Source organism: Camelus ferus, chromosome 32, assembly GCF_009834535.1.
Source record: "Camelus ferus isolate YT-003-E chromosome 32, BCGSAC_Cfer_1.0, whole genome shotgun sequence".
Classification (NCBI taxonomy): Eukaryota; Metazoa; Chordata; class Mammalia; order Artiodactyla; family Camelidae; genus Camelus; species Camelus ferus.
The window spans coordinates 13,285,231-13,309,507 of NC_045727.1; the positions used below are offsets into that span (position 1 = coordinate 13,285,231).

At 54.2% G+C, this 24,277-nt stretch overlaps 1 protein-coding gene across 6 annotated transcripts in view; it reads right to left on the reverse strand.

The window, feature by feature from the left end:
* The window catches only part of OSBP2 (oxysterol binding protein 2), a 117,035-nt gene that overhangs the window by 23,763 nt on the left and 68,995 nt on the right, over positions 1-24,277 (reverse strand). For all 6 annotated transcript variants that reach the window (XM_014559329.2, XM_032471517.1, XM_032471518.1 and 3 more), the window contains one exon: positions 3,700-3,953. In XM_014559329.2, coding sequence (XP_014414815.1) covers positions 3,700-3,953 — 254 coding nt within the window. The remainder of the gene's footprint in view (positions 1-3,699; positions 3,954-24,277) is intronic.

Below are 24,277 nucleotides of genomic sequence, written 5' to 3' on the forward strand. Positions count from 1 at the left end.
AGCACAGCTTCCCCACCCTTGCTGTCAGGATCTGCACCCCATCCCACCAGCCAGCTCTCCCGCCAGCACCAGGTGTGTCCCTCCTGTGCTGCTGTCCTCTTTGGCAAACTGAGGGACCCAGAGTGCAGGGTCTGTCTCATCACGCCCTTTGAGCTGAGCCTGGTGGGTGCAACCCTGTTGGCCACTCCCCCCAACTTTCTGCAGGTCCAGTGTGGGGGCCGAGTCAGGAGGGGCCTGAAGAGCAGTGGCAGGGAGCAAGCCCCCAGGCTGCCAGCCCAACGACTGGCTCAGCACCTTCACACTGGGACTGCGGCTCCCTCCCTCGGCCCCAGGCAGGGCTGAGAGGAGGAGGCCCTGAGAGCGGTGGGATTAGGACCTGGGGGCTCAGCAGGTGGGGAAGCAGGCCTGCGTGAAAGTCACAGAAGCAGCCCTTTCCCACCAGGCTCCCTGCTGGCTGACGGACAGAACCTGCTTCCACCGGCCGGGGCGGGGCACGTGCAGCCCACTCACCAGGGCAGGTTCGCCTCGAAACAATCGTCGCAATACCGTGGGGTCTTCTGCCTGCCATGGGGCCAGGATGCAGGGCCCAAGGCCAACCCGTAGGGGAGCCCAGGTTACCCAGGAGAGATTACCCAGGTGTGCTGGGTCTGGCAACAGGTGATGCAGTCCTGGCCCTTCTGCACAGATCCCAAGGCCAGCAGTGGGGACAGCCCAAGGGCCAACGGCTGTGACCCCATGTGCTTATGCAGGAGCCAGGCCTGCTACCCTTGGGCAAGATGACTGCTCTGGGCCTCAGAATGGCACCTGAATAATACAAACGATGGTGACAAGCTGTAATGACCCCAACCTCATGTGGCCATTGTGAGGAACAAAGGAGTGGCAGAAACTGGGGCGGGCGCTTGCGGTCATAGTGCTAGCATCCCAGAGGCCCACCCTCCAAACCAGGGCTTCAAATTCTGCTTCACCACAAAGATAAACTCACAGGAAAGGGGAATAAAACAGGAGTTCATCCTTTTCGCTTTATGGAAACGAATAATCAAACATGAGCTAGTAACGTGTGTTATTAGCTCAGCCGTTCTCCACATTAAACCTCAGGACAGATTTAGTGCTGTACCACCAGCGCCTGGTTCTCGGGGATGGGCGCAGTTCCTGGGGGGCCCTGTGCACGGCGTGCAGAGCTGCAAGGCTCAGTACGGGAACCACAGTCGTTCTTGTGCTGTGAGTTTCCTTCTAAATGGCAGCAAATGCACAGCTACCCGGACAGCGATCCAAGTGTGGAACTGCTGGGCTGCCCGTGATCAAACTCACAAAATCACCCACTGGGGAATTCCGCCAGACACTAAGCGACTCATTCAGTCGCTCCTGCATTCCTTCGCAATCTTCTCTCTCTCTTTCAGTGAGGCTCTGTGGATGCCAGGCACCGGGCCAAGAACAGAAGCGTCAGGCTACCAGGATTGCAGTGCCCTGCCCAACAGGGAGGATGGCCTAATGCCATGGTAGAAAAGCCCAGGAGATATGAGGACCCGTGGACAGGGTGACAGTCAGCAGAGCTGGGGCAGGGAGTGGGGCAGCGGGGGGCTGGGGTGTGGTTAGAGAGTGGGCAGACAAGGCTTCTTGACCCTCCCTTCTCGGAGCCTCTTTCCGATGGGCACTAAGCATCCTAATGGTACTAGTGAGGCTGTGGGGTGGGGGGGCAGGGTGGGTAAGTGGTCCTGGGCAGGAATGGGCTTCCTGGGGATTGGGGGCTGGAGCTGCAGGGGTTGCTTAGTTACAGCTCCCTGGTCCACCTCCTCCTCATGGCAGGGGTGGCCCTTCTGCACACGGTGGGGTCTGGGTGCTTGCTGTCTCACGGCTCTGTGAGCTGCCTTCCCAGAACCGAGTTGGCTCCTGGCAGGTAAGGAGTAGCTGTCAGGAAGGGGCCCTGCAAGAAACGTGGGCCTCTGCACTAGCCCAGGCTGCTAGCACAGCCTTGGGGGCCAGCACCTCATTTCTGTGCTCCCCATAGAGGTGGACGTGGCAAGGCTCTCACGTTAGGTTCACGCGAGCAGGTGGGCAGAGCTGGGCCCTGGGAGCAGGCACCATCACTCAGGTCCAACCCTCCTGGTGCCAGAGCTGCAAACAGGCTTCCTCATCAACCCCAGGGGCCTGCCCATCAAACAATTCATCATGACCTGCCTCTATTGCCTGATAAAATACTGTTGTGAGAGGTGCCAGCTGAGAAGCTCATCACCTGGGAAAAGCCCAAACTGCTTAGAGACACGTGGCTTCAGCCTGGGCAGACGGGGAGGCAGTACCAGGGGGCGGGGGGACACAAACGCATCATTACGCCATGAAATGCCTGACGTCAGTGCCTGTCCCATGAAGAAGTGCAGTGATGAAGGCCCCCAGAGTCTGGGGACTGTAAGGAGGCCAGTGGGCTGAGCGGGTGGACAGAGGAAGACAAGAGAGCAGACCAACAACAGAGCCAAATCACGGGGTGGCTGCAGAGCTGTGGTCCAGCAGCCCCTCAGCAGGTGGGCACCAGCTGCACCCCACAAGTGCTGGGGACAAAGGTCCACCTGTGTGACCACCTGTGCACGTTTCCCTGTAGTCTGGGAAGCAGGTGCCCCTCTCCTGCACCCCAGCAGCCTCAGGCCCAAGCCTGTCTGTGGCGGGAGTGGTCCACGCCCCTCGACACCCCGCAAAATCATGCTGCCCACAGTCCCAGTGAAGCAGGACTGGGGCAAGTCTCCCACACTCAGGATTTCATCTGAGGGTCTCGCTCAGGCTCCAGCCTCCACCTTCTCACCCTGCCCCCAGGTTTCCTGGTGTTGGGCGTAGAGCCTGGTCCCAACTCCTGACCCTGCTCTGGTCTGAACCCCTTGCTTCAGAGGCTGGGTCCCCAAACTGGAGCTCACCTGGGCACCAGTACGGTCTGCCTGTACCATGTTCTCTGGACCTGGGCTGCCTCCTCTGTATTGGCCTCCATCTCCCCACACCTCCCCACTTTGGCCCCCGGGTCCGAGCATCCAGAGCCCAAATGTGCCCCTCTTGGGGGCTGCCCTGGGGAGGAGGCCGTCGCAGTCAGACCTCTGTCTGCTGTGGGAGGCCTGGAGGAACAAAGGTGCCTCTGGGAAACACTGGCCAGAAAGAGGAAGGGCCTGCAACTGTTGTCGGGCACTGTGCTCTCTGCCGCCACGGAGAGACCCTCCCCATTCCAGAACCCTGTGGAAAGAGGTGACTCCTGGGGCTGAACCCCCCGAATTCAGCTACTATCAGGTGGGCACGGCCGCAGCAGGCTCAGCTCGAAAGCTCTTCTGACTGAGCGGCCCCTGACACCAGCACCCCCACGTGCCCGTCCCCATGGTTACAGGTCCTGACCCTGCTGAGTCTCAGCGGCAAATGTACTTGGGGAAGGAGTGGCAGCAGCTGCTGTGGGATGACACGGCTGTGGTGTCCCTGTTGTGGGCACAGAGCCATCCGCTCAAGCTGGGGCCTCGGCCTTCCTCACCCAGGCCCGCAGGCCTCAGCTGGATCCCACACCCCACCCTGGTTTCCACCTGACGATTAAAAACTCTCCTTGCCCATCGACACCACGTGGCTGAAGTGACACAGGATGGGGTGTGTGAGAGGGAGCCCTGGTCTGTCCAGCACCCCGGCCACCTGCTCAGGGACCGAGGTGCCGTGGTGACCCTGGGCCAGGACGCAGGCAACACTCACGTTGATCATAGCATTGGATGTGATGCGGAAGAGGGTGGCCCGCTCGTTCACCGCCTTCAGCTTCTCGCTGCTCTCGTAGGGGGTCCGGAGCCCATCCAGCTCGCTCAGGGAGCGCTGCAGTGCTGCGCCGTGCTTGGCCACCAGCTCATTGCACGTGCTGAGGTCGTCCAGCTTCAGGGAGAGGTTCCGGACGGTGTCGTGCAGCTCAGTCCTGTCGGTCGGGGAGGCAGTGTCATCGTCGTCCCCAGAGTCATCTGTGGAGAGACACGGGGTGGCTGGGTTATGAATAACCAACAGGGCTCTGGCACCGGAGGCCCGACAGCCGGGCCCAGGAGGGAGGGGTGGGCAGAGCTGCTAGGGAGATAACCAGTCTGGGTGGTGCTGCTCCAGCACCCTACTAGGGCAAGGTGGCCGCCAGCCTCCTAGGGTGGGGGGGTGTGGGCCCTCCTGAGTCAGTGGAGGTGATGGAGGAGGGACCAGCTGGAGCGATGGCCTGGGCTGTGCTCTGCAGGGGGCACCTGTGCCCCCATGCTGCAGTGCAGGCCGGGGTGGGCTGTCTGGGCAAAGAGGCAGGGGGTGCACCCAGAGGGCGCAGATCCCGAATGAAGCCCGGGCACCGTCCCTACATGGCAGGCCCAGCCCGGCTGATCTGACTCGCGCTTCCCCTGCCAAGCTGACCTGCTCCCCGCTCTGCGCCCACCCTAGCCACACCAAACTGCCCCGTTCCCTGCAAACACGAGTGCTCTCACTTGAGGCCTTTCTGTGTCCCCACTGCCTGGAGCTTCGTCACCACCTCACCTCCTCAGAGGCCTCACCCCCTACCCAGCCCAACGCCATCCCAACTTCAAAGCCTATCTGAAGATCCCCCAGGTCACAGTCACAGCTCCCCTCCCTGCTGCTGCCCAGGGCCTCCCTCCTGCAGGTCTTCGCCTGTCTCCCCTGAGGAGCAAGGCCACACTCACCTATGGGGTCTTTGGTGTGGAGACACTGGCTGTGGCCTCTTAATGGCCTTGTCAGGGTAGGAACTGTACCATCCCCAGGGGACAGACAGGTAACGAGGCTCAGGTAGGTGAAGTCATGCCCCGGGCCACCCAGCTGGTCTGTCTGCATCCAGGGCCACCCTCTTCCTGCCAGGCTGCACTCACTAACCCCCCACCTCACCTCCTACGCGGCCCCAGGTGCCTTGGTGCACCCTTTCCTGGGAGTCTGGGGTGCCTTGGAGCCTGGCCTGCTGCCAGCCCAGCCTGTGTCCAAAAGGGTTGCAGGGGGCTGTGGGAGCCTCTGGGGTGCACTGCGATGAGTGGGGTGGGGTGGGCAGCCGGCCTGGGCCCTTCTGCTGCTTTGACCCAGGCCTATCAGTGTCAGAGCCTACAACTGCCTAGGGCTTTCTGAGATGCCTTGTTTCAGAAATAACCAGGAAGAAACTTTTGTTTTGGCAAAGAAAATCCGTAACCCGGGGTATAAAATTTCTGAGCAAGATGCACATTGTGAGAGAACGGACTTCTTCCCGTGGCAAACGGTGTGTGGGGGCGGCCACAACTGAGTCACTGCTCTGCACATGCCCGGAGCTGGGGGCAGTGCCCAGCCAGCTGGCAGAGTGGGGTCCAAGCTAGGCGGGGCTGGGGGCAGGGCCTGCCCCCGCCTCAACCAGCCCAAGTGCGGCCCCGAAATGACCCAGGGTCTGGAGGCCACAGGTGCTGGGCCAGGCCCTGGGCCACTGGCTTGACCAGTGTGAGCGTGTAGCCTCACAGTGGCCAGCAGATGGCAGCTGTTCTTCCTGCTCTCCAGGCAGGGCCACTGGTTTAGGGCAGAGCTGGATCTGAACCCGGGTGGGTCTTCCCCGAGGCTCTTCCTCTCTGGATGGCCTTAGTAATCTTGCCTTTCCGGGTGCCAAGCCCTGGGCCAGGCGCTGCCTTGGTTAACGCACGTTGACCCACTGAAGTAGGTGTGGGGGCAGAAAGGTGCCTTGAAATTGCCCAGGGCCGTAGGCGGGGGAATTCTGGAGCCTCCAGGCCTGTCCAGCTTCAGAGCCTGGGCTTTTAGTGACAACATACCCTCCTTCCGCTTTCCGGGTTCCACATGTCTAACAACCAGAATGGCCACCAACCATGGCTATTGCTGTGCACTGGGTGGGATGCGCTGAGGCATGCTGGCCACAGGTCAGCCTGACTGTGACCCCCTGTGCACAGCCTAACTCTGACTGTCTTCCTGTGGGACGGGAGGAGGGTGGATAACCACACCTTAGCAAGCAGCTCTTAGGGTCTGAGTTCAGGTCCAGCTGCCAGGGACACAGGAATGTGCTCTGCTCCTAAATCCCTGGCTGTTTTGTTGGGGACACAGACCAGCATTGCTGACTAGCACAATCTGTTCTGTGGGGATGGATGGAGTCCCTCCCAGAGGGACGGTGAGATCAGAATGAGGGAGGGCCTGCAAGGTGAGCGGAGTAGTGAATAGTTGAGTGAATGGGTGAATGATCTTGGGTGCATCCCAGGAGGCCTGCACAGAGGTGGCAGGTCCCACACAGGGGGAGGGTCTAGAGAAGGACACGAGCAGTAGGGGTGGGGCACAGGGGAGCTAGCTGGAGACAGGAGAGGGCACAGCTAAGAAGCCTGGGCCTCCATCCCTTGGCAAAAGGGAGTGTGTGTGGGCATCTGAGCAGAGGTTCACAGAAAAGAGGAGGTGGGTGGCCGGTGGCAGGATGAGCAGACTGAAGGGACAGAGAAGCCAAGAGGTCTGACAGGGCCGTAGCTGGGAGAGCCCCAGGAAGCCAGGGGCTGGAAAGAGCAGGAATCCTGAACCCAGTACAGGCAGGCTGACGTCAGCACCCACCCAGCTCCAAGGCCATGGACAACCAGCCACAGCCACGCTCCCGGGCCAGCCCCCCAAGAATGTGGGAGGGGGAGGGGGTATCGCTCAGAAGCTGACATGTGGCCCAGGCTCCCATGTTCCCACAGCGTGTGGGGCTGTTCACACACTGAGCTTGGGGTATGAACCCCACCTCCAGCCCGGCCAGAGGCAGAGCTGAACAAAGAAGGTGACTCTGGCTCCTAAACGGTGAACTCCGGCCACACTGAGTCCCCAGTCTTGGGGTTCTCACAAGGCGCAAACCCACACTGGAAACAGATGAAGCTCAACGTGAGAGATGCAGGTAAAACCACTCAATGTGATGGTCCTCAAATCAGAAAAAAGAACGAAGGACATTCACTTGGCATGTGCTTTCCAACAGATAAGCTGGCAGGTACCCATCAAGAGTGGCCTCCCCGACATCCCCTCCCCCATGGGGTCTCTGCTGGTGGGGCGCAGGGTCCAGGCAGGAACACACTTTACATGCACAGGTTCCCAAGCTCGTAGCCTTGGGGGTTTTCTCAGGCTTTTATGACCCTGACACATCCTTTCCGTCCTAACTTCCGTTGGGAATGAAACTCAGCCACAATGAGCATGCGAGGAACAAAGTAACAATCTGCATCTTCACGACACGGCAGACACTGAACTCTGCGTGGACGCAGCACCCTACAGAAATTCTGCAGCGGTATGAATACAAGAATAGCAGCAGCTTAAATCTAGGACCAGGTCAACGCCACACTCTGGCGTTCAAGGGAGCCCCTCGCCTGCCTCAAAGCCCCTGTGAAGGCCAGGACTCGGCACAGAACAGCTGCCTGGGGAGGGGCTGCCAGGCTGCCCCGGGTCGGAGGAAAAAATGAGGTGGTTGGAGAGCAGAGGCTTGAACTCTGAATTCCTCATGCACTCCCCCAGGATGCGGCCTCCTCTGCTCACACGTGCACCAGCTGCTGAAGACAGGAGCTGCTGCCCTGCCAGTCTGCTCGGGTGCCTTGCTCTCCCCTCCCCCTCAGCACAGGGCGCGGGTGGGTGAGGCAGGAGGGGACAGGAGACTCCCTTTACTGGGCACTGTGAGTGAGAGGCCAGTTAGGGGAACCCAAAGCACACCCGCACCTGCCCTCTGCCTGGTGAGGATTATTCCTCCATCCTTCACGTCAAATCTCAGCCCCTGCACCCGAGGCCCGTCTCCCCCACTCTCTCTGGGATCCGCTGTCCTGCTAGCCCTGCAGGGCCCCTCGTGGTCAGCTGCTCTGCCTCACGCGTGCTGGCCTCTGGCTAGCCCTGCACCAGCTGGTGTGCCCAGGAGACATTGCGTAAACTGCCCGCAGACCCAGCCCGGGGTCTCGGCAGCTCGGGAAGCAAGGTCTGGAAGAGGCAGCTGCACACTGCCCAGCAATGAAGTGGCTGGGTGGGAGCCTGTTCTCAGACATGACCACTTCTAGAAAAGCACCGACTCCTAAAATACCCACGATTTTCCCCAGCTAAACGCAAGAATGAATTCTCCTTTTCGTTAGAAGAGAATAAACCCATAAAACTCAGGTTACCAATGTGTTTACACAGCAGCAGTCACAACTTCTCCATCTACACCGGCCAGGTCAGTAGCAGCCTCCCGTCCGTGGTGAGCTTCCCACGTGTGTCCATTTCCAACCCTTAGGGACTATCCTGGGTTGGCTAGTGTCTCCCCAAATCCAGGCTCTTCCTGGAACCTCAAAATGTGACCTTATTTGGAAGGACTGATACAGGTGTAATTAGTTAAGAAGTGGTCATCTTCACTCTTGGACTTATATCAGGAGAAAACTCTAATTCAAAAAGATACATGCACCCCAATGTTCACAGCAGCAATATTTACAACAGCCAAGACATGGAAGCAACCTAAATGTCCATGGAAAGATGATTGAATAAAGAAGATGTGGTGTATATGGAACATTATATTATATATAGTGGAATATTACTCAGCCCTAAAAAAAGAATGAAATAATGCCATTAGCAGCAATATGGATGGACCTAGAGATTATCACACTAAGTCAGAGAAAGACCTTGTATGATATCACTTACATGTGGAATCTAAAAAAAAGATACAAATAAACTTATTTACAAACCAGAAATAGACTCACAGACATATAAAACAAACTATGGTTACCAAAGGGGAAAGGGGTTGGGATAAAATAGGAGTTTGGGATTAACAGATACATACTACTATACATAAACCAGATAAAAACAAGGACTTGTTGTATAGCACAGGGAACTATATTCACTGTCTTATAATAACCTATAATGGAAAATAACCTGAAAAAGAATAGATATATGTGGATAACTGATTCACTTTGCTGTACACCTGAAACTAACACATTATAAATCCAACTATACTTCCATTAAATATATATACATACATGAGGCTACCTTGGAACAGGACGGGTCCTTAATCTAACACAACTGACATCCTTCTAGGAAGAGGAACTAAGACACAAAAACACTAGCGATGACACAGACCAGAGTGATGCATCTCCAAGCCAAGGCTGGCCAGCAACACAGAAGCTGAGAAAGGCCTGGAACAGATCCTCCCTAGGCCTTCAGAGAATGAGGCTCTGCTGACGAGTTGATTTTGGACTTCTAGCCTCCAGAGCCGAGAAAGAATACAATTCTGTGGTTTGGAGCCGTGGGTTGGTGGGAATTTGTTATGGTGGCCGTGGGAAACCAACCCTGTGGCTTAAGCCAACACAAACGTATTTTCTTGCAGTTGTGGAGGTCAGACGTCCTAAGATCAGGATGGTGGCTGGGCTGCGAGCCTTCCAGAGGCTCCAGGGGGGAGTCTGTTTCTTTGCCTTTTCTGGCCAGTAGAGGCTACCCTCGTACCCTGGCTCACGGCCCCTTCCTCCATCCACACAGCTGGCCAGCATCTTCCAGCCTCTCTCTGACCCTGACCCTCCTGCCTCCCTCTTGTAAGAACCCTTGAGATTCCACTGGGCCAGCCGGACAGTCCAGGATTCTCTCCCCATCTCAAGATCCTTAACTTGATCACATCTGCAAAAATCTCTCTGCCCTATGAGGTAACACAGTCACAGGTTCTGGGAATTAGGACGTGGACGTCTTCGGGGGCCATCATTCCAGTACCCCAGCGAGCGGCTGTGTTCTCACCTGTCACGGGTCAGTACGTCCGACTGACTGCCCTGGGGGGTGGTCCCCGGATGCTCTCTGGTTAAGCACTGAGACGACTACCTGGGCGGAGAGACCTCACAGGCCCTTTGTGCTCCCCTCCAAGCCTGGCACACATGCTCAGGGAGGTGGCCTGGGGCAGGCGAGGAGCCCGGTTCTGGGCCAGGCAGTCCAGGTTTGACCCCACGTGGCCTTGGCTGAGTATGCTCTTCTGTACACTGGGGACACTGGAACCTCCCTTGGAAAACGATTTAAGCACCTGGTGTGCAGCCAGGGCAGAGCTGGGGCTTGCTGGACCCTTGCCCACCAATATCCCTGTCACCTCATCAGCGCAGCTCACTTCTGCACAAAACCAGTCTCAGGTTTACTTCAAATCATAGGGGCTTGGAGCCAGAGGGAGCCCCTGTGTGTCTGCTGCACCCCGATCCCTGCTCCCCACTCTCGGGGGCTCTCCTTGAACCTTTCAAGAGCTGGCTGTGGCTGAGGAGCCAGTGGGCACCCACACCAGGGCCAGGGCCCTCCTTCACCTGCAACTCCTGGGAAGGAGTGGGTTGCTATGGAAACAGTCAGCAGAGCAGAGCCAGGTGGGCTATTTTTAGAAGTGGAGCTTTTCCCCCCATCTTTGAGGAAATGGATCAAGTTTCTGGGTGAGGAAGCCCTGTCAGGGGGCAGCTTTTGGAAACTAAGGAACCAAAAGCTACACAGACTGGTCTGGAAGGTGGGGGAGGTGACATGGTGGGGATGTGGGAGTCAGGGGCCCTGCTGCCACTCTATTTTGCACAGTCTCTTGTCTGTTTCTCTGGAGAACCTGGCTTTGCCCTCACCTGCCCACGACCTCCTCAGGGTCATGGAACAGGGTGACCAGGGGACCTCTTCCCCTCACTCACTGTGGCTAGAAGTGAGAGCAGCCCTGGCTGAGGAGACTCAGGACCTGAGAGGTCAAGGCCGAGGGTGGGGGGAGCCCAGCACTCACCCCTCCCACTGCACCCTCACCCAGTACTGGGCTGGACCAGGTTTGGAGGGAGTGGTACTGAGATGGGCCTGGCAGAGGGACAGGACTACAGTGGAAGGGGACAGGCCTGTGGGGGTGAGGGGACAAGCACAGGGGCACCAGCAGGGTCCTGGGCACGGAGAGACATTCAGATGGCTCCTCCACCTCTAGGTGATTATCCACCTCTAGGGGGGCCCCCCACCCCATGCCCAGACCCCCAAGTGCCCCATGTCCTTTCTCCCTCTTGACTCTTCAGCTCACCCAGTGCCGCAGGGAGACCCTTCGGCCCAGGGCTTTCCCACGCCCACCTGCGCCAACCCCTGGATTTCCTCCCTCCTCTCCTGCAGACGGCTGCTCCCCGAGGCCTGCTACCCATCACTTCTCCTCAGCACTGCCCTGAGCCCTGGGCTCCCCAGCCTCTGGCTGATTGGAGTAAACACCCAAAAATGTCAAGAGAAGCTGGTGGCTTCTTGGAGGACAGACTCATAGCTCACTCACCTCTGCAGGGTCAGCAGCAAGCCAGGCACTAGGCCAGAGATCGGGCAGGGCGCTGGGATCAGGGAATGAAGAGAGGAATCTTGTCCCACCCACTAGGAGCCCGGGGGAGGAGGCAGCCATGCAAAGGGACCCACAGCCATCCGTGGGATGGCAGTGCAAGGCAGGTGGAGGCCAGCAGACGCCAAGGAGAGCCACTGGAGTCAATGGGGGGAAGCAGGGGGACAGGACACACGCTGTCTGAGTGCCTGTGTCCTTGCTCACCTCAGGCTGGCCCCGCTGGCCCTGTCCCGGCCCCCCTGCCACTCTACAGAGGAGGGGGTGCAGGGACGGTGGTGAAGGAGCCCCACTCTCTGTCCTCCCGAGGCAGGGAGCCCACATCCCTGCATCACAGACCCTGCTGTGCCTGCAGCCTGAGACCCCGCCATCCAGTGGCAGCTGATGGTGCTTACATCTGGGGCGGGACTAGCCCTGACCGAGTGGTGCTCCCTGACCCAGCAGCATGGTTAGTGGGGACGGGCACTGTTCCCCTCCTTCTCTGCAGATCAGGGAGGGGACAAGGCCTAATCCCCAGCCCTGCAGCTTTCCAGCCACCCCTGCCCCTGCTGTCTGGGTCCCTGAGTGGCCACACCTCCCTGGGGCCCCCAGGCCCCCCAGAGGAGGCTCTCATCCCCAGGACAGAGCAGGGGAGCCTCCTACTTTCCTGTGGTCTGGCTGTGCAGAGATACCTTGCTGCAAGGCCTCTGGGAGACAAGCACAGCTCCGGGGGGTTCGGGGTCGGGGGGTGCACATAAGAACCGAGGGGGAGGGGGGACAAGGGCGCTGCACTCTTGGCAGAAAACAGCCATTTCCAATCTGCAATGTTAGTACCTCAAAAATCCAATTACAGCGGGTTTGGTGATTGTTACTTAGATTTCAGGAGGTTTGTGAAGCTGCCCAAATTCCATTGCAGAATCCCATCAGCCAGATGCTGACAGCAGACAGAAATAGGCCTGAGGCAGATCCATGGATGTCAAGTGACTTCAGCGGGTCCGAGAAGGAACAGCCCTGTGGCTCAGGGACAGCTTATCCTGCACTTCCTCACGTCCTGTCATCGCCACGGATGACACCATTTGCTGCAAGAATCATGCCCAGAAGAAGGGGCGGCGTGGAGAGTTAAGGATTGTGCCCAAGACCCCATGGCTCCTGAGTGGTGGAACCAGGACTGGCCAAGTGGTCTTTACAGAGAGTTTGGTGACACTTGCCACCTCCATGGCCCTGGGGGCTGAGAGACTGAGGAAGCTCCCCAGCACCCAGCCTGAGATGAAGCCCATGCTGGCTGGTGCCCTCCTACCTGGCCTGGAGTGGGATGTGACCAGGTGCCACCCAGGGACCCCAGCAACAGGAGGGACCCCCAGAAGGAGAGCAGGTCTGCCTTCCCCAAAGTAGGTCCTGTGAGACGCTAGTCCCACAGGGGCCTCTGCCAAAACAAAGAATCAGTGATTAAAAAAAAACAACTTAAGAAAACAGGATGAATGGTGTCCCTTCCCCAAGGAGGTAGGTGACTAGAGGCTCTGAGAAGCTCTGCCTTGAGGACCCTGGAAGGCATGTCAGGATTGAATTGGATGGAAAACCAGAGAACAATACATGATAAATTGTGAGGCCTGGCAGGCAGATAGAAAACACAAGCCACAGAACCAGGGCCGTAGGACCTCGGTGGCCCCTCTGGCCCACCTGCCCTCCTCTCTCACGGGCGAACAGCACAGGGTGTTGAGGGAACCGGGTGAGACCCCATTCGGGCTCTCCAGCAGCTCCCGCTGCAGAGAGGTGCAGGGGTGGCATCCCAACCTGGACGGCTGTCAACAAGGCCACGGTGGGGCCTCCCGCACGGGCACCCCGGGCTGACACAAAAGCTGGGCTTTGCTTCCGTTCCAGCAGAGACGCAGGGACAAGAACCACAAACCCACAAAAACACCAATCTGTAGGTCAGTATCTGTGGTGACCGAACTGCCGATGTTCCCAGGGAAAAATACCCCTGGGGACCCCTGGGTCAGCCGGAGAGGCCAGCAAGCAACGGAAGGCCGGGCAAAAATCTCAGAGAGCAGAGAAACACACCTCCGTCCTCTCACTGGAGGGGGCAGGGCACAGGGCACAGGGTCAAACCACGAGCCACAAGGACCGGTGAAAATAAGTGTGTGCAAGTGATGGTTAGGTCGCCCACAGGCCTGGGCACCCCGCTCAGCAGAAGGCTGTGACCTGGAGCCATGCAGCATCCTCTGGATGACGGAACGCTGAGGGAGCAGGGCCCACCTCCAGGAAAAGAAACACCAGTGCAGAGATGGAGCATAAAAATAGAGGCGCGTGCTCCAATTACAGCATCTGCTGTGATGCTGACGGCAACCCACCACCCACAGCCTCCTCCAGCCCACCCAGAGCTTCCGCCCTAACTGGGGTTTCCATGGGGCCTCCTGAAGCAACGGGGGTGCCCATCCCGGATACAGCACTCAGGGAGCTGGCGTCCTACCCCTTGGGCCTCCAGGCTCATTCACCTGCCTGTCCAGGTTTGAGTCTCGCCCCAGGGTCCCAGGGAGCAGAGGTAGGCTGCCCCTCCGCCGCCGCCGGAGGGAGGCCTTTGAGGGCTGTTTGGGCGGAGCCATGGCGGCCCAGCCCTGGTGCGAGCTGACCGGGGCGGGCGCTGCTGCTCTCGCCTGAGCCCTTGTTTAAGGGGCACGAAATAGGCAGCTGGAGCACTGACGCTCCTTTCCTCCCTGTTGGTGTCAAGACTGGGAGCCCACCCATGTCTCAGCACGGTGGGTGCCTCCCCACCAAGGCACCAGCCCCCCAGGCTGGCTGGTTTCACAAGCCCACCCCACCCAGACAAGAGTGGGCCTCCTGGGGCTGCCCTGCTCCTCCCAGCCTCCACTGAGGCCTCCACGCTGCCACCCACCCCACCCGTCTGCAGGCTCCTGGGGACCACCTGGTGACTTGGAGGTGGGGAGGGCATCAGTATTTTTAAAAAGCTCCTCCAGGAGATTTTACACTACAGCCAGGTGAGAACTGCTGGGTTAGATCACCGGCTCTAACACCTCCTAATCCAGGCTCCAGCCCCACACACTGCCTCAGGGCTCCCTATGTCCCCCGCACCCCAGCTCCGCACCCCAGCTCCGGGGACTAGGGAACCGAGGGAACCGAGGCTGAGGGCCTCACGTGGCCCCCAGGCCTCGCTCTCTCCGGGGCCCAAGGCTGCCTCCTGGGTACCTAAGAAAAGAAAAAAAAATTCTCTTGTGATCTTGCCAGCTCAGGAAATTAAACAACTTCCATTTCTGCATTGAAAGCCAGGCTTTGCCCACAACATGCAAGTTCAGTTTGGGTGCCGCCTTCTCACTTCTGCTCGGTAAGCCTCTCAGGTCTGCACGACTTCACTACTTGTGAGCCGCCGCCCCAGATCCCACCGGGTTATGAGCCATGGCCTCGCCTGGCCACCAGCTGCCGGGGACGTGGCGGGAACACCACGACAGGGCTCCTCTCTGCCCTCGCGGGTGCATGGGCACCACTGCCTGTGGCCCAGCTCGGAGCGCTGACCCCTGGCCTTGCTTCTCTGGGCCAGGCGCCCCCGGGCCCCAACCTCGGCTGACTCGTGAGGCCAGCGAGCCCTCACCGGAGAGAAGGAGCCTTTAATGGACAACAAGGAGCTCCACCTGTGAGGGGGTTTCATTTCACTCAGCACAAACGCCTCTCTCCAGGCCAAAGAGAGGTCTGGCGACCCACACGCGACAGCCCACTGATCCTTCTTTGACAGCGCCAGTGCAGTTGAGCCAGTCACTGGAAACTGTGGGGTTACATAGTCCTGGACTGAACAGCCACAGCTGCTTCCCCTTGGAAACCACTGGACGCCTGTGTAATCACACTGAAGAACTTTCTGCGTGCAGCTGCCTCGGGGCGTTGATGACAGAGTGACTGAGCAGGGGGCCTGGGGCGGGGAGAGGGGTCCCACCACCTAGGAGCCATGGGACCCTGGAGGGGCTGGAGCTGCATCTGCACCTGGCGGACCCCCACCTCCCGGGCGGCATGCAGGAGGTGCCAAATAGAAACCCAGTGAATGAACCAAGGACATGAGGGATGGTGGTGAGAAGAGTTTTCTGGGCTGCATGGCATGTGCAGGTGAGTGCTGAGGGGCATCGCAGTGCTTTGAGGTTTGGAGAAGAGTTGGGGTTCAGAGTTTTCCTCTGTGCAGACCCTGGCTTGAGCTAACACAGGAACACAACCTGATCACCTTGTGACCTGCCTGCCCACCAGGCCTTGGCTGCCCAGTCCCTGCAAAGTTCCTCTTTCCTCCCTGCAGAGCTTGGGGCGCCCTCCTGCCTGTCTCTTATGGCTGCAAGGTCATAAGTAGGGGCCTGGCTGTGGGCTGAGCTCTGCAGGGAGGGTGAGGAGGAGACCCACAGTCCCTGACGGGTGGACTCTCATACTCCTCTTCGGGCAGACAGGCCAAGCCGTGTCTTAAACAGAAAGGGGACAGAGCCGCCCCTTTCATTAACTGTCCAAGAGATGCCTCTCCCCTTTAGGAATCAAGCAGAACTTCAAGTCCCACTTAGCTGTTTATCACCCCTGCAACCTTGCAGTTACTTAACTTCTTAACCTTCAGTTCCTCATCTGTAAAATGGGTCTATGTCTGTAAAGTGCTTAACACAATGCCTGCCCCACAATGAGGCCACCCACTTCGGTCATCATTACCTGGTTATAAAAATGAGCCACGCTGAAGGTAAAAAAGTCGAAAAGCATAAAGTAGCAAAGTAAGGATCACCTCCTCAAGACAACCTCATCAGTGTGTCTGACGCCAGGGGCAACTCTTGCCGCCCACCCCAGCGTGCTGCGCAGAATGGGGACCGCCTCCCTTGTTCCAATTCCATGACTGCTGGTGACCAACAACACAGAAGCAAGGGACATTTCTTGGGCCAAGGGCAGATGGGAACTCTCATCCCTTGAAAGGCATGTGCCCTGGGACCAGGCACACCTGTAGCCAGGTTACCATGACTACCTCCTCCCTGCAGATCTGGTCCCTGAGCCCTGAGAAGCCAGGTCTGCAGAGCTGAGGACAGGGCAGGCATAGGTGGCCACCTGAAGTGTCACCTGGAGAGGCCACCCATCTTTAAGGGCGACACCAGAAGAGTCAACTTGGCAGAATGTGCTGAAGGTGACCACGCTCGGGGTGAGGCCGTGAGAAAGTGGCAGAGGGTAGGGCTATTTTTGGAGGCTGTTTTGGCTCCTCCGAAGGCCCTTCTATTCCTCTCCTAGTTCTGGGTCACTGTCCATGCAGCTGGGAGCCTGGCACAGGCCCTGTATTTGGAGGCACCTGAACATTCCTCCAGGAGGACAATGAGCGCCATGGACAGTCCTCATGATGACCCATCACCCTCAGCAGCCAAACGCGCTCTCGAGCTGCCAGGACCTTCCCCTCCACTGTAGAGCCCGGGGACCTCTCACACCGGCCTGGATGCACCCACACATAGTATGCTGTCTGCGAGGGCACACAGTCCCTCTGTGCGGGAACACAGTCCAGCACAACCTGAACCCCACAGCCAGGTGGGCTTGAATTACAACCCGACAGCCTGCAGGGGCCCAACATCTCGGGGCCAAGTTTCCATCTGAGACCCATTTCAGGTTGGCTCCATGGTGGCCGGGGCTGGGGCTGGGGGTGGGGGTCTGCTTAAACAGGTCACTGTGGCTGAGAACTTTCTGGTGTCCCTGTCCTGGGCCTACCTGTGCTGGAAGGGGGAAGGACTGATGGAGCAGGGAGTGGGGAGCCCTGAAGACTTTAGGGGGCTGCGCTAAGGCATACCCAAGACCATTTAGGACCAAAGGACCTTGGGACGGTGGAATGGCTATGTCCCACAAAAGGCTCTTTTCTGGAGCAGGAGAACGTGAGGCAGAGACCCAGGCAACAACAGAGGGTCGCTGCCTGCTGACAGCACAAGTCACTGTACAGCTCATGAACCGCTCTGCCGGGCAGTCCCCCCACTTCATGCCCCCTTCAGTGCCGGGGGTGCTGGGGTTCTGGGAGTCAAGGGGCCTGCCACGGTCACCTGGTGGGCAGCTCGACTCTGGGGTTTGGATGCTGGGGCCCTGAAATGGGTATGCCAGGCGGTGGGCACATAAACCAGAGGACAAGGAGGGAGCAGCTGCTTTACAGCGCTGAGAGATGGGAAGAAAGCCTAGAATGTAGAGCTCAGAAAAATGTCCTTCGAAAATAAAGGCAAAATAAAAATACAATCAGACAAACAAAGCTTGAGAGAATTTGTGGCTTGCTGACCTGTACTGCAAGAAATGTTAAAGGAAGTTCTTCAAACTGAGAGAAAACAATACCAAATGGAAATTCAGATGCACACAGAGGAGTGAAGAGGGCTGGAAATGAAACCGGGTACAAAAGCTCCTCTGTGTCTTGTTTGTAGGAAAAAGGCCTTCCCCGAATTCCAAAGAGCAGGCATGAGCATTTACTAGTTAGGGAAGTGAGGAAACGCAGGAATAAAGGGAAAGCAGTTAAGTGAGCGAAGCAACAACAACAGCTCAGCATAAAACAGTCCTTGTTCCTCCTCAGGGGACATACACAACAACCTGACACAGGTCTTTGAGTTGTTCTGTGGGATGGTGACCCTCGCCCAGGTGGAGGTACGGGCTGACCACAAAGCACGCAGACCACAGACTGGCTGGAACCAGAAGGTTGATTAAGATTCCTGAAATATCACCCTGTTACCTCACCACTGACCAATCAGAACAAAGTCATGCACTCTGCGCTCCTCACCCCAAATGCTGCCTTTAAAAACTCTTCCCTGAAAGCCATCAGAGTTTGGGTCCTTCGTGCATGAGCTGCCTGTTCTTTCTTGGCACCTGCAATAAACGCTGAACTTTCCTTCACCACAACCCAGTGTCAGTAGATTGGCTTTGTTGCGTGTCAGGCGAGAGGACCCAAGGTTGGTTCAGTAACAGAAAAGATGAATATGTAAGTAAACATAAAAGTGCTGGTTTTCTCACTTTTAAATTTCATTTAAAGACAACTGACTGTAAAGAGCAAGTTACAAAAAAAAATAAGCGTATTGTATGGTTCATACCATCTTCAAAAGTAAAACCGGACACAGTAGAAAGGGTGGGGGCCATGGAAGTACATGGTTGTAAGGTTCTTACTTACAGTTAAAATGGCATATGATTTAACGAAAAACTGTGACAAGTTAAAAATGTATAATGTAAACCCTAGAGCAACCACTGAGAAGAGACACGTGCAGCTCACCAAGACAGAGCAACGCAGGGCCATCAATCAGTTCTCAAATTTAAAATGATAAAATCCATGTTCTCTGCCTACTACAGAATTGAATTGGAAAGCCAGTAGCAAAAAGGTACCTGGAAAATACCTGAATACGTGAAAATTAAACCACACGCTTCCAAGTGACTAATGAGTCAAATAAAAACCTCAAGGAAAACTAGAAAATATTTTTGAAATGAATGATTAAAAAAAATACAACATATCAAAATTTACAGGAGTTAGCTAAAGTAGCATTTGGAGGGAAATGCATAACTTTAATAGCTTATTACAACTGGGGAGCTCACTGTTAAGAGTGCATGCCTAGCATGCATGAGGTCCTGGGTTCAATTCCCAGTACCTCTATTTTCAATAAATAAATAAATAAATAACCCTAATGAATCTCCTCCCCCCAAGAAAATAGCTTACTATAGAAAAGAGAAGAGGTTTAAAATGAATGGTCCGAGCTTCTATCTTAATGAACAGAAAAAGAAGGGGAAACTATACTCAAAGTAAGTAGAGGGAATAAAATGATAAAAATAAGAGCAGAAACCAATGAAATAGAAAACAATAACAATGCAAAATTAAAAGCTTTGAAAGATCAGTGAAATTGATAAGCTTCTACCTAGAATAATTAATAAAGAAAATACAAATTACCAATAACAGGAATGAAAGAAGGAACATCACTACAGATCTACTGACAGTAAAAGGATGTTTAAAAAATATGTACAATATTATGCCAGTAAGTTTGATACCTTCGATGAAATGGAAAATTCCTTGAAAGGACACGTTACCAAAAATGACACAAGGGGGAAAAAAAGCCTTTTTTAAAGAAACTGAATTTTAAATTAAAAACGTTACCCTCCAAGAAAACTCAGGCCCAAATGGCTACACTCCACCAACTCTTTAGGAAAGAGATAATACAATTCTTATACAAACTTTGTAAAAAAAAAAACAAAACGGAAGGAGACAATTCACAATCTTCTTAGGAGGCAGTATCACCTCATCTTACGAGAAACCAGTATTACACTGATACCAAAAGCAACAAAGACATTACAAGAAACAAAACTATAGCCCAGGATTACTCATCAATGTAGATGCCATATCCCTTGACCAAATATTAGCCAATGAAATTCAGCTAAAACGGCTAATACATCGTGAACAAGAGAGGCTTATCTCAGGAATGCAAGGTTTAACATTTGAAATTAATACAATTCATATTAACAGGATAAGAAAAATATAATCAACTCAATACATACTGAAAAAGCAGTTGACATAATTCAACACCCATTCAAGATAAAAACTCCAAAGACTTGGAAGAAAAAGGAGCTTTCTCATGATTATAAAAGGCATCTATAAAAATCCTATGGCTGTCCTCACACTTAATGATGAAAAGTTGAACTTTTCCTCTCAGTTTGGCAGTTCCTTTTTTTTGGGTGGTGGGGATTAGGTTTGTTTATTAATTAAATTAATCAATTAATATTTAATTAATGGAGGTACCAGGGATTGAACCCAGGACCTTGTGCATATGCTAGGCACACACACTATTACTAAGCTATACCCTACCGCTCTTGGCAATTTCTTATAAAGCTAAACATACCCTTACAAAATGACCCACAATTTCACTTCTAGGTATACCTAAGAAGCAGAAACTTACATCTACAAAAATACATGTATTTTAAATGTTCATAGCAGCTTTATGGCTCAGTAGCAGCCCCAAACTGGAAACTGTCCAAATGTCCTTTAACAAGTGAATGAATAACTGTAGTATGTTCACACTATGGAAAATCAGTCAGCAATGAAAAGGAACAAATTATGTATCCACACAATAAGAATGAACCTCGAAAACCCATTATGCTGAATGAAAAAAGGTCACACATACTACTGTTTGATTCTATTACATGAAATCCTGGAACGAATAAAACTACAAAATATCAGTAGTGGTCTGGGGCTGGGTATGAGGGGCTCTGACTGCAAAGGGACATGAGGAAACCTTTGGGGACAATAAAAATGTTCTGGATCTTATTTGGAGTGGTGGCTATACAGGTGTATACAATTGTTAAAACTCACAGAACACTTAAAATTAGTTCATTTTATCGTATGTAAATTGTATATCAATAAAATTGATTAAAAAAGGAAAAAAGAGGATAACAACCTACTAATCCAGTTCTAGGAATGTCTCCTACTGACCAGCAGATACACATGCAGATATGTGATTTCTGTGTGACATGAAAAAAAACCTTCAGACATAGTTGATGAAAAAAATCAAGGAGCAGAACAGAATGTATAGTATGACTGAATTTGCCTTTTGAAGGTTATCTATATTATATATGTTTTTAAAGAGCAAGTAAGAAAAATAGTAGGTAAAACCAATGAAACCAAAATCTGATTTTTTGAAAATATGAATAAAGGCTATACACCTCTAGCCAGATTGAAGAAGAAAAATAATATGACCAATGACCAATATCAGCAAAGAAAGAGGGGGCATCACTACAGATCTTACAGACATTGAAGAAAATACCACTAACAACTGTGTATGCACAAAGCCAACAACTTAGATTAAATAAATCCTTGCAATACAAAAGCATCACAACTAACTCACCTGAATTAACAAATACACATTACTATCTATAAAACAGATGAACAAGACCCTACTGTAGAGCACAGGGAACTATATTCAATACCTTGTAATAACCTATAATGAAAAGAATATGAAAAATAATATATACGTGTATATGTATAACTCAGTCACTATGCTGTACACCAGAAACTAACACAACACTGTAAATCGACTATACTTCAATAATTAAACAAAGAAAAAAAAAAGAACATCAAAAATAAAGAAAGAAATACTTTTTCTTTACTAAATTTACTACAATGAGCACTGAATTACCTTTGACGTCTGGAAAAATGTAAAATTATTTTAACCACCAAATGGCAATGATTTGGGATTGCGTCCTCTGATTCCTATCTCTGGCTGTGCACCACTGCCTCCGTGGCTTTCCGACTACTTCCAGGCCTCAGTGTCCCTGTCTGCACCCTAGGGCTTGAGTAAATCATCTTCAGATCCTGCCTGGCTGTGACAGTTGGGGATTCTATGGCTGCATGACCTTCCTTTGTGTGGGTAACTGAACCCTTCTCAGCTCAATGTGAGAACGCTTACATCGACACCTTCCCCATTCAAACTCTGAAAAATGTGGAAAAAGCCACGAGTTTAAGGCCACATTTCCCATGAGAGTAAGAGCTAAATCAAGCTGAGGGCCATTTAAGAAAGTTCCAAACTCTGTGCAGTCCATGGGGAGAAGCTCCCGGAGTGGTGTTCCTGCAGCTACCAGCTGGGTAGTCAGTCCCCGGGTCCTCGTCCACACAGACGCCACTTCCCGACTGACCCACGGGGTTACCTCCCTTCCTTCCATGGAGACCCATCTAGTCCATCTGGAGCGCTGCCATGTTTCAGAGCCCCCTGCAGAGTTAACATGCACCCAAGGAACCCTGCTGTTTGGGAGGGAGCACGAGACGATGATCAGGGAGACAGTCTGGTGTTTCCAATTAACAGCAAGGGCAACCAGCCAGCACTGATTCTCAGCAGTTATCCCGATTACCAGCTTCTCGCTACGGAAGCAGCAGCTCCTCCTAGCCCCGGGCCAGCAAGGAGAGGGCTCAGGAGGGGGAAGGCAAGAGAGAAGTGGGTGAGGCAAAGGTGAAAACTCCCATGGGAAAAATGGCACAAAAAAATTAAATATTCAGGGCAGTAAGATGCTTTGGCCAGCTCTCCACTGGAAAGTAGGCACAGAAATGGCCGCAGAGAAAAGGACAACTTCAAGGCTAAGGAGCCCGGGTTGGGGGGAGGTATAGGGCCAACGACGGGTAGGAGCAGGGGTGCTGGTGGCCACAAGCGGCCCTAGGTCAGAAGCCCCCTCCATGCCTGGATCTGGAACCTCTGCGTCACACAAGGGCCTGAAATCAGAAGGGTCCTGTGCTTGGTTTAATGCTCAGCTGTCTGCCACTCAAAATTTTTGAACAAGGGGCCCCATAGGTCAGGCAGCAGACCCTGTGAGGGGGTGACGGTTCCAGGGACCACCCCTCCAAATCCCACCCACCGAGGGAAGCAGAGCAGCGCCAGGGTCCCAGGAAGTCCTGTCTGGCTGGGGGTCCAGCCACGTCTGACCAAAACCAACATTTACGATACTTCTTCCCCTTGGGTTTCCACACAAGGGCAGGAGAAGGAGACAGACGAGTAAACACAAATAATAACCAAATGTGCAGGGTAAATTCACCCTTTTTGGTTAGTCAGTGGCAAGCTAAGAGACTAACAAGGCACAACTTTATGCTTGATCAAAAAATGCTCTCTCAGAAATATACTAATGCAGGGGAGGTGGACAGAAGCAGATGTCCACACCCGGACCTGAGACCTGAACACTTTGGCCGAGGGCGACGGGGTGCCCGGGGGAGCAGTCACACCCCTTGACTCCGCGATCACACTCCTGGGAATCTGTCCTGGAAAGAAACAGCAGAGAAAAACTGCACATGCTGGAGACACTCGGCAGCAGTTTGGTGACAATCTGAAGAGAACTGTAATGTCTAACTGAATGTCTGAAAAGGCACCCCACAGCCATTTGGTGGATCCACCTCAAGCCTGCGTCCAGCCACATGAAAATGGTGATGTTTGTGTATCTCAATGATGTAAAAAGGATGTTCCCATAAAGAAACACACTGACTGAAAACAGAGACCTAAAAACGGCGACATGAGAGGTAATGAAGTGATGGAAACACCATGATCTGGAACATCTGGAATTGCTGCCTTAATAGTAAACAACCCCTAAAAATACTGCAAAATTCAGGGTGCAGAGGACAGGACCAGATGAACCTCAGAGTCTGGCCAAGAACAAAGCGTGTGCATGTGTTGGGGGGGAGGGGTGGGCTCGGGAGGTGATTTCATCAGGCAGATGAGTAGCTGCCTAATGGTTAATGAGCTAAACATCATGATGGTGGGAGCTGCCCACCCAGGACAGACTGTGCTGCTTCTGCTGTAAAAATATCCCAGGCAGAGGGCTGTGCCCAGGGGGCTTGACTGGCTGTCAGTTCTAGCCTCTTGGGAAAAACATTTGTCCTCTAACGCTGGGTAACTCTCACCTACAGACACAAGGACTCAGGTGCGCCAGGCCAGGACTCGGAGGGCTGCCAGGTGGGGGTCCGCTCCCTGAGTCTGTGGCCTCCTCCCACCTGAGCAGCTATTTCCGAAGACGTGCGTCAGGCGTCATTAGTCAACACACACGTCAGAGGGAAACGGGACATAAAAGGAAATTTATCTTTGGCAGCCCGTAACTTCATCTGTATTCATATTATTCATCTATTGGATCAGATGCGGCAGCCAGTCTGAGCTGACTGGCACTACAGGAAGAGGGGGACTGACTGGGTCCTCAGAGGGCAGCGCTGCCTGCAGGACCCTCCCAGCTGAGTCAGGGGGAAAGGGACCCAGAGCAAACCTCTCAGTCCTGGGCAGGAGGGGCTTTGGGCTCCAGCCTGACCCCGGGCCGCCAGTCTCCAGCTGCCTCACTCTCCCCACTTCGCTCCCTACCCAGCTCCCCAGGGCCTCCTCCAGGGCCCAGGCAGGGTCACCTGTCTTGGCCTGGCAACCCGGCAGCCCATTCTCTCTTTGCCTGGAGGTGACAGAGGTCACTGTGTTTCAGGAGTCAGACGTTGCTCCTGATAAATGTTAATTCTCTGCTGCCCTCAAGGCAGGGGTCACTCCTGATTGCGACCTTTTTGACTCTATAGAGGCCTCACAATCCAGCATAGCCCTCCCCATCCCTCACCTTCCCTGCCTTTAG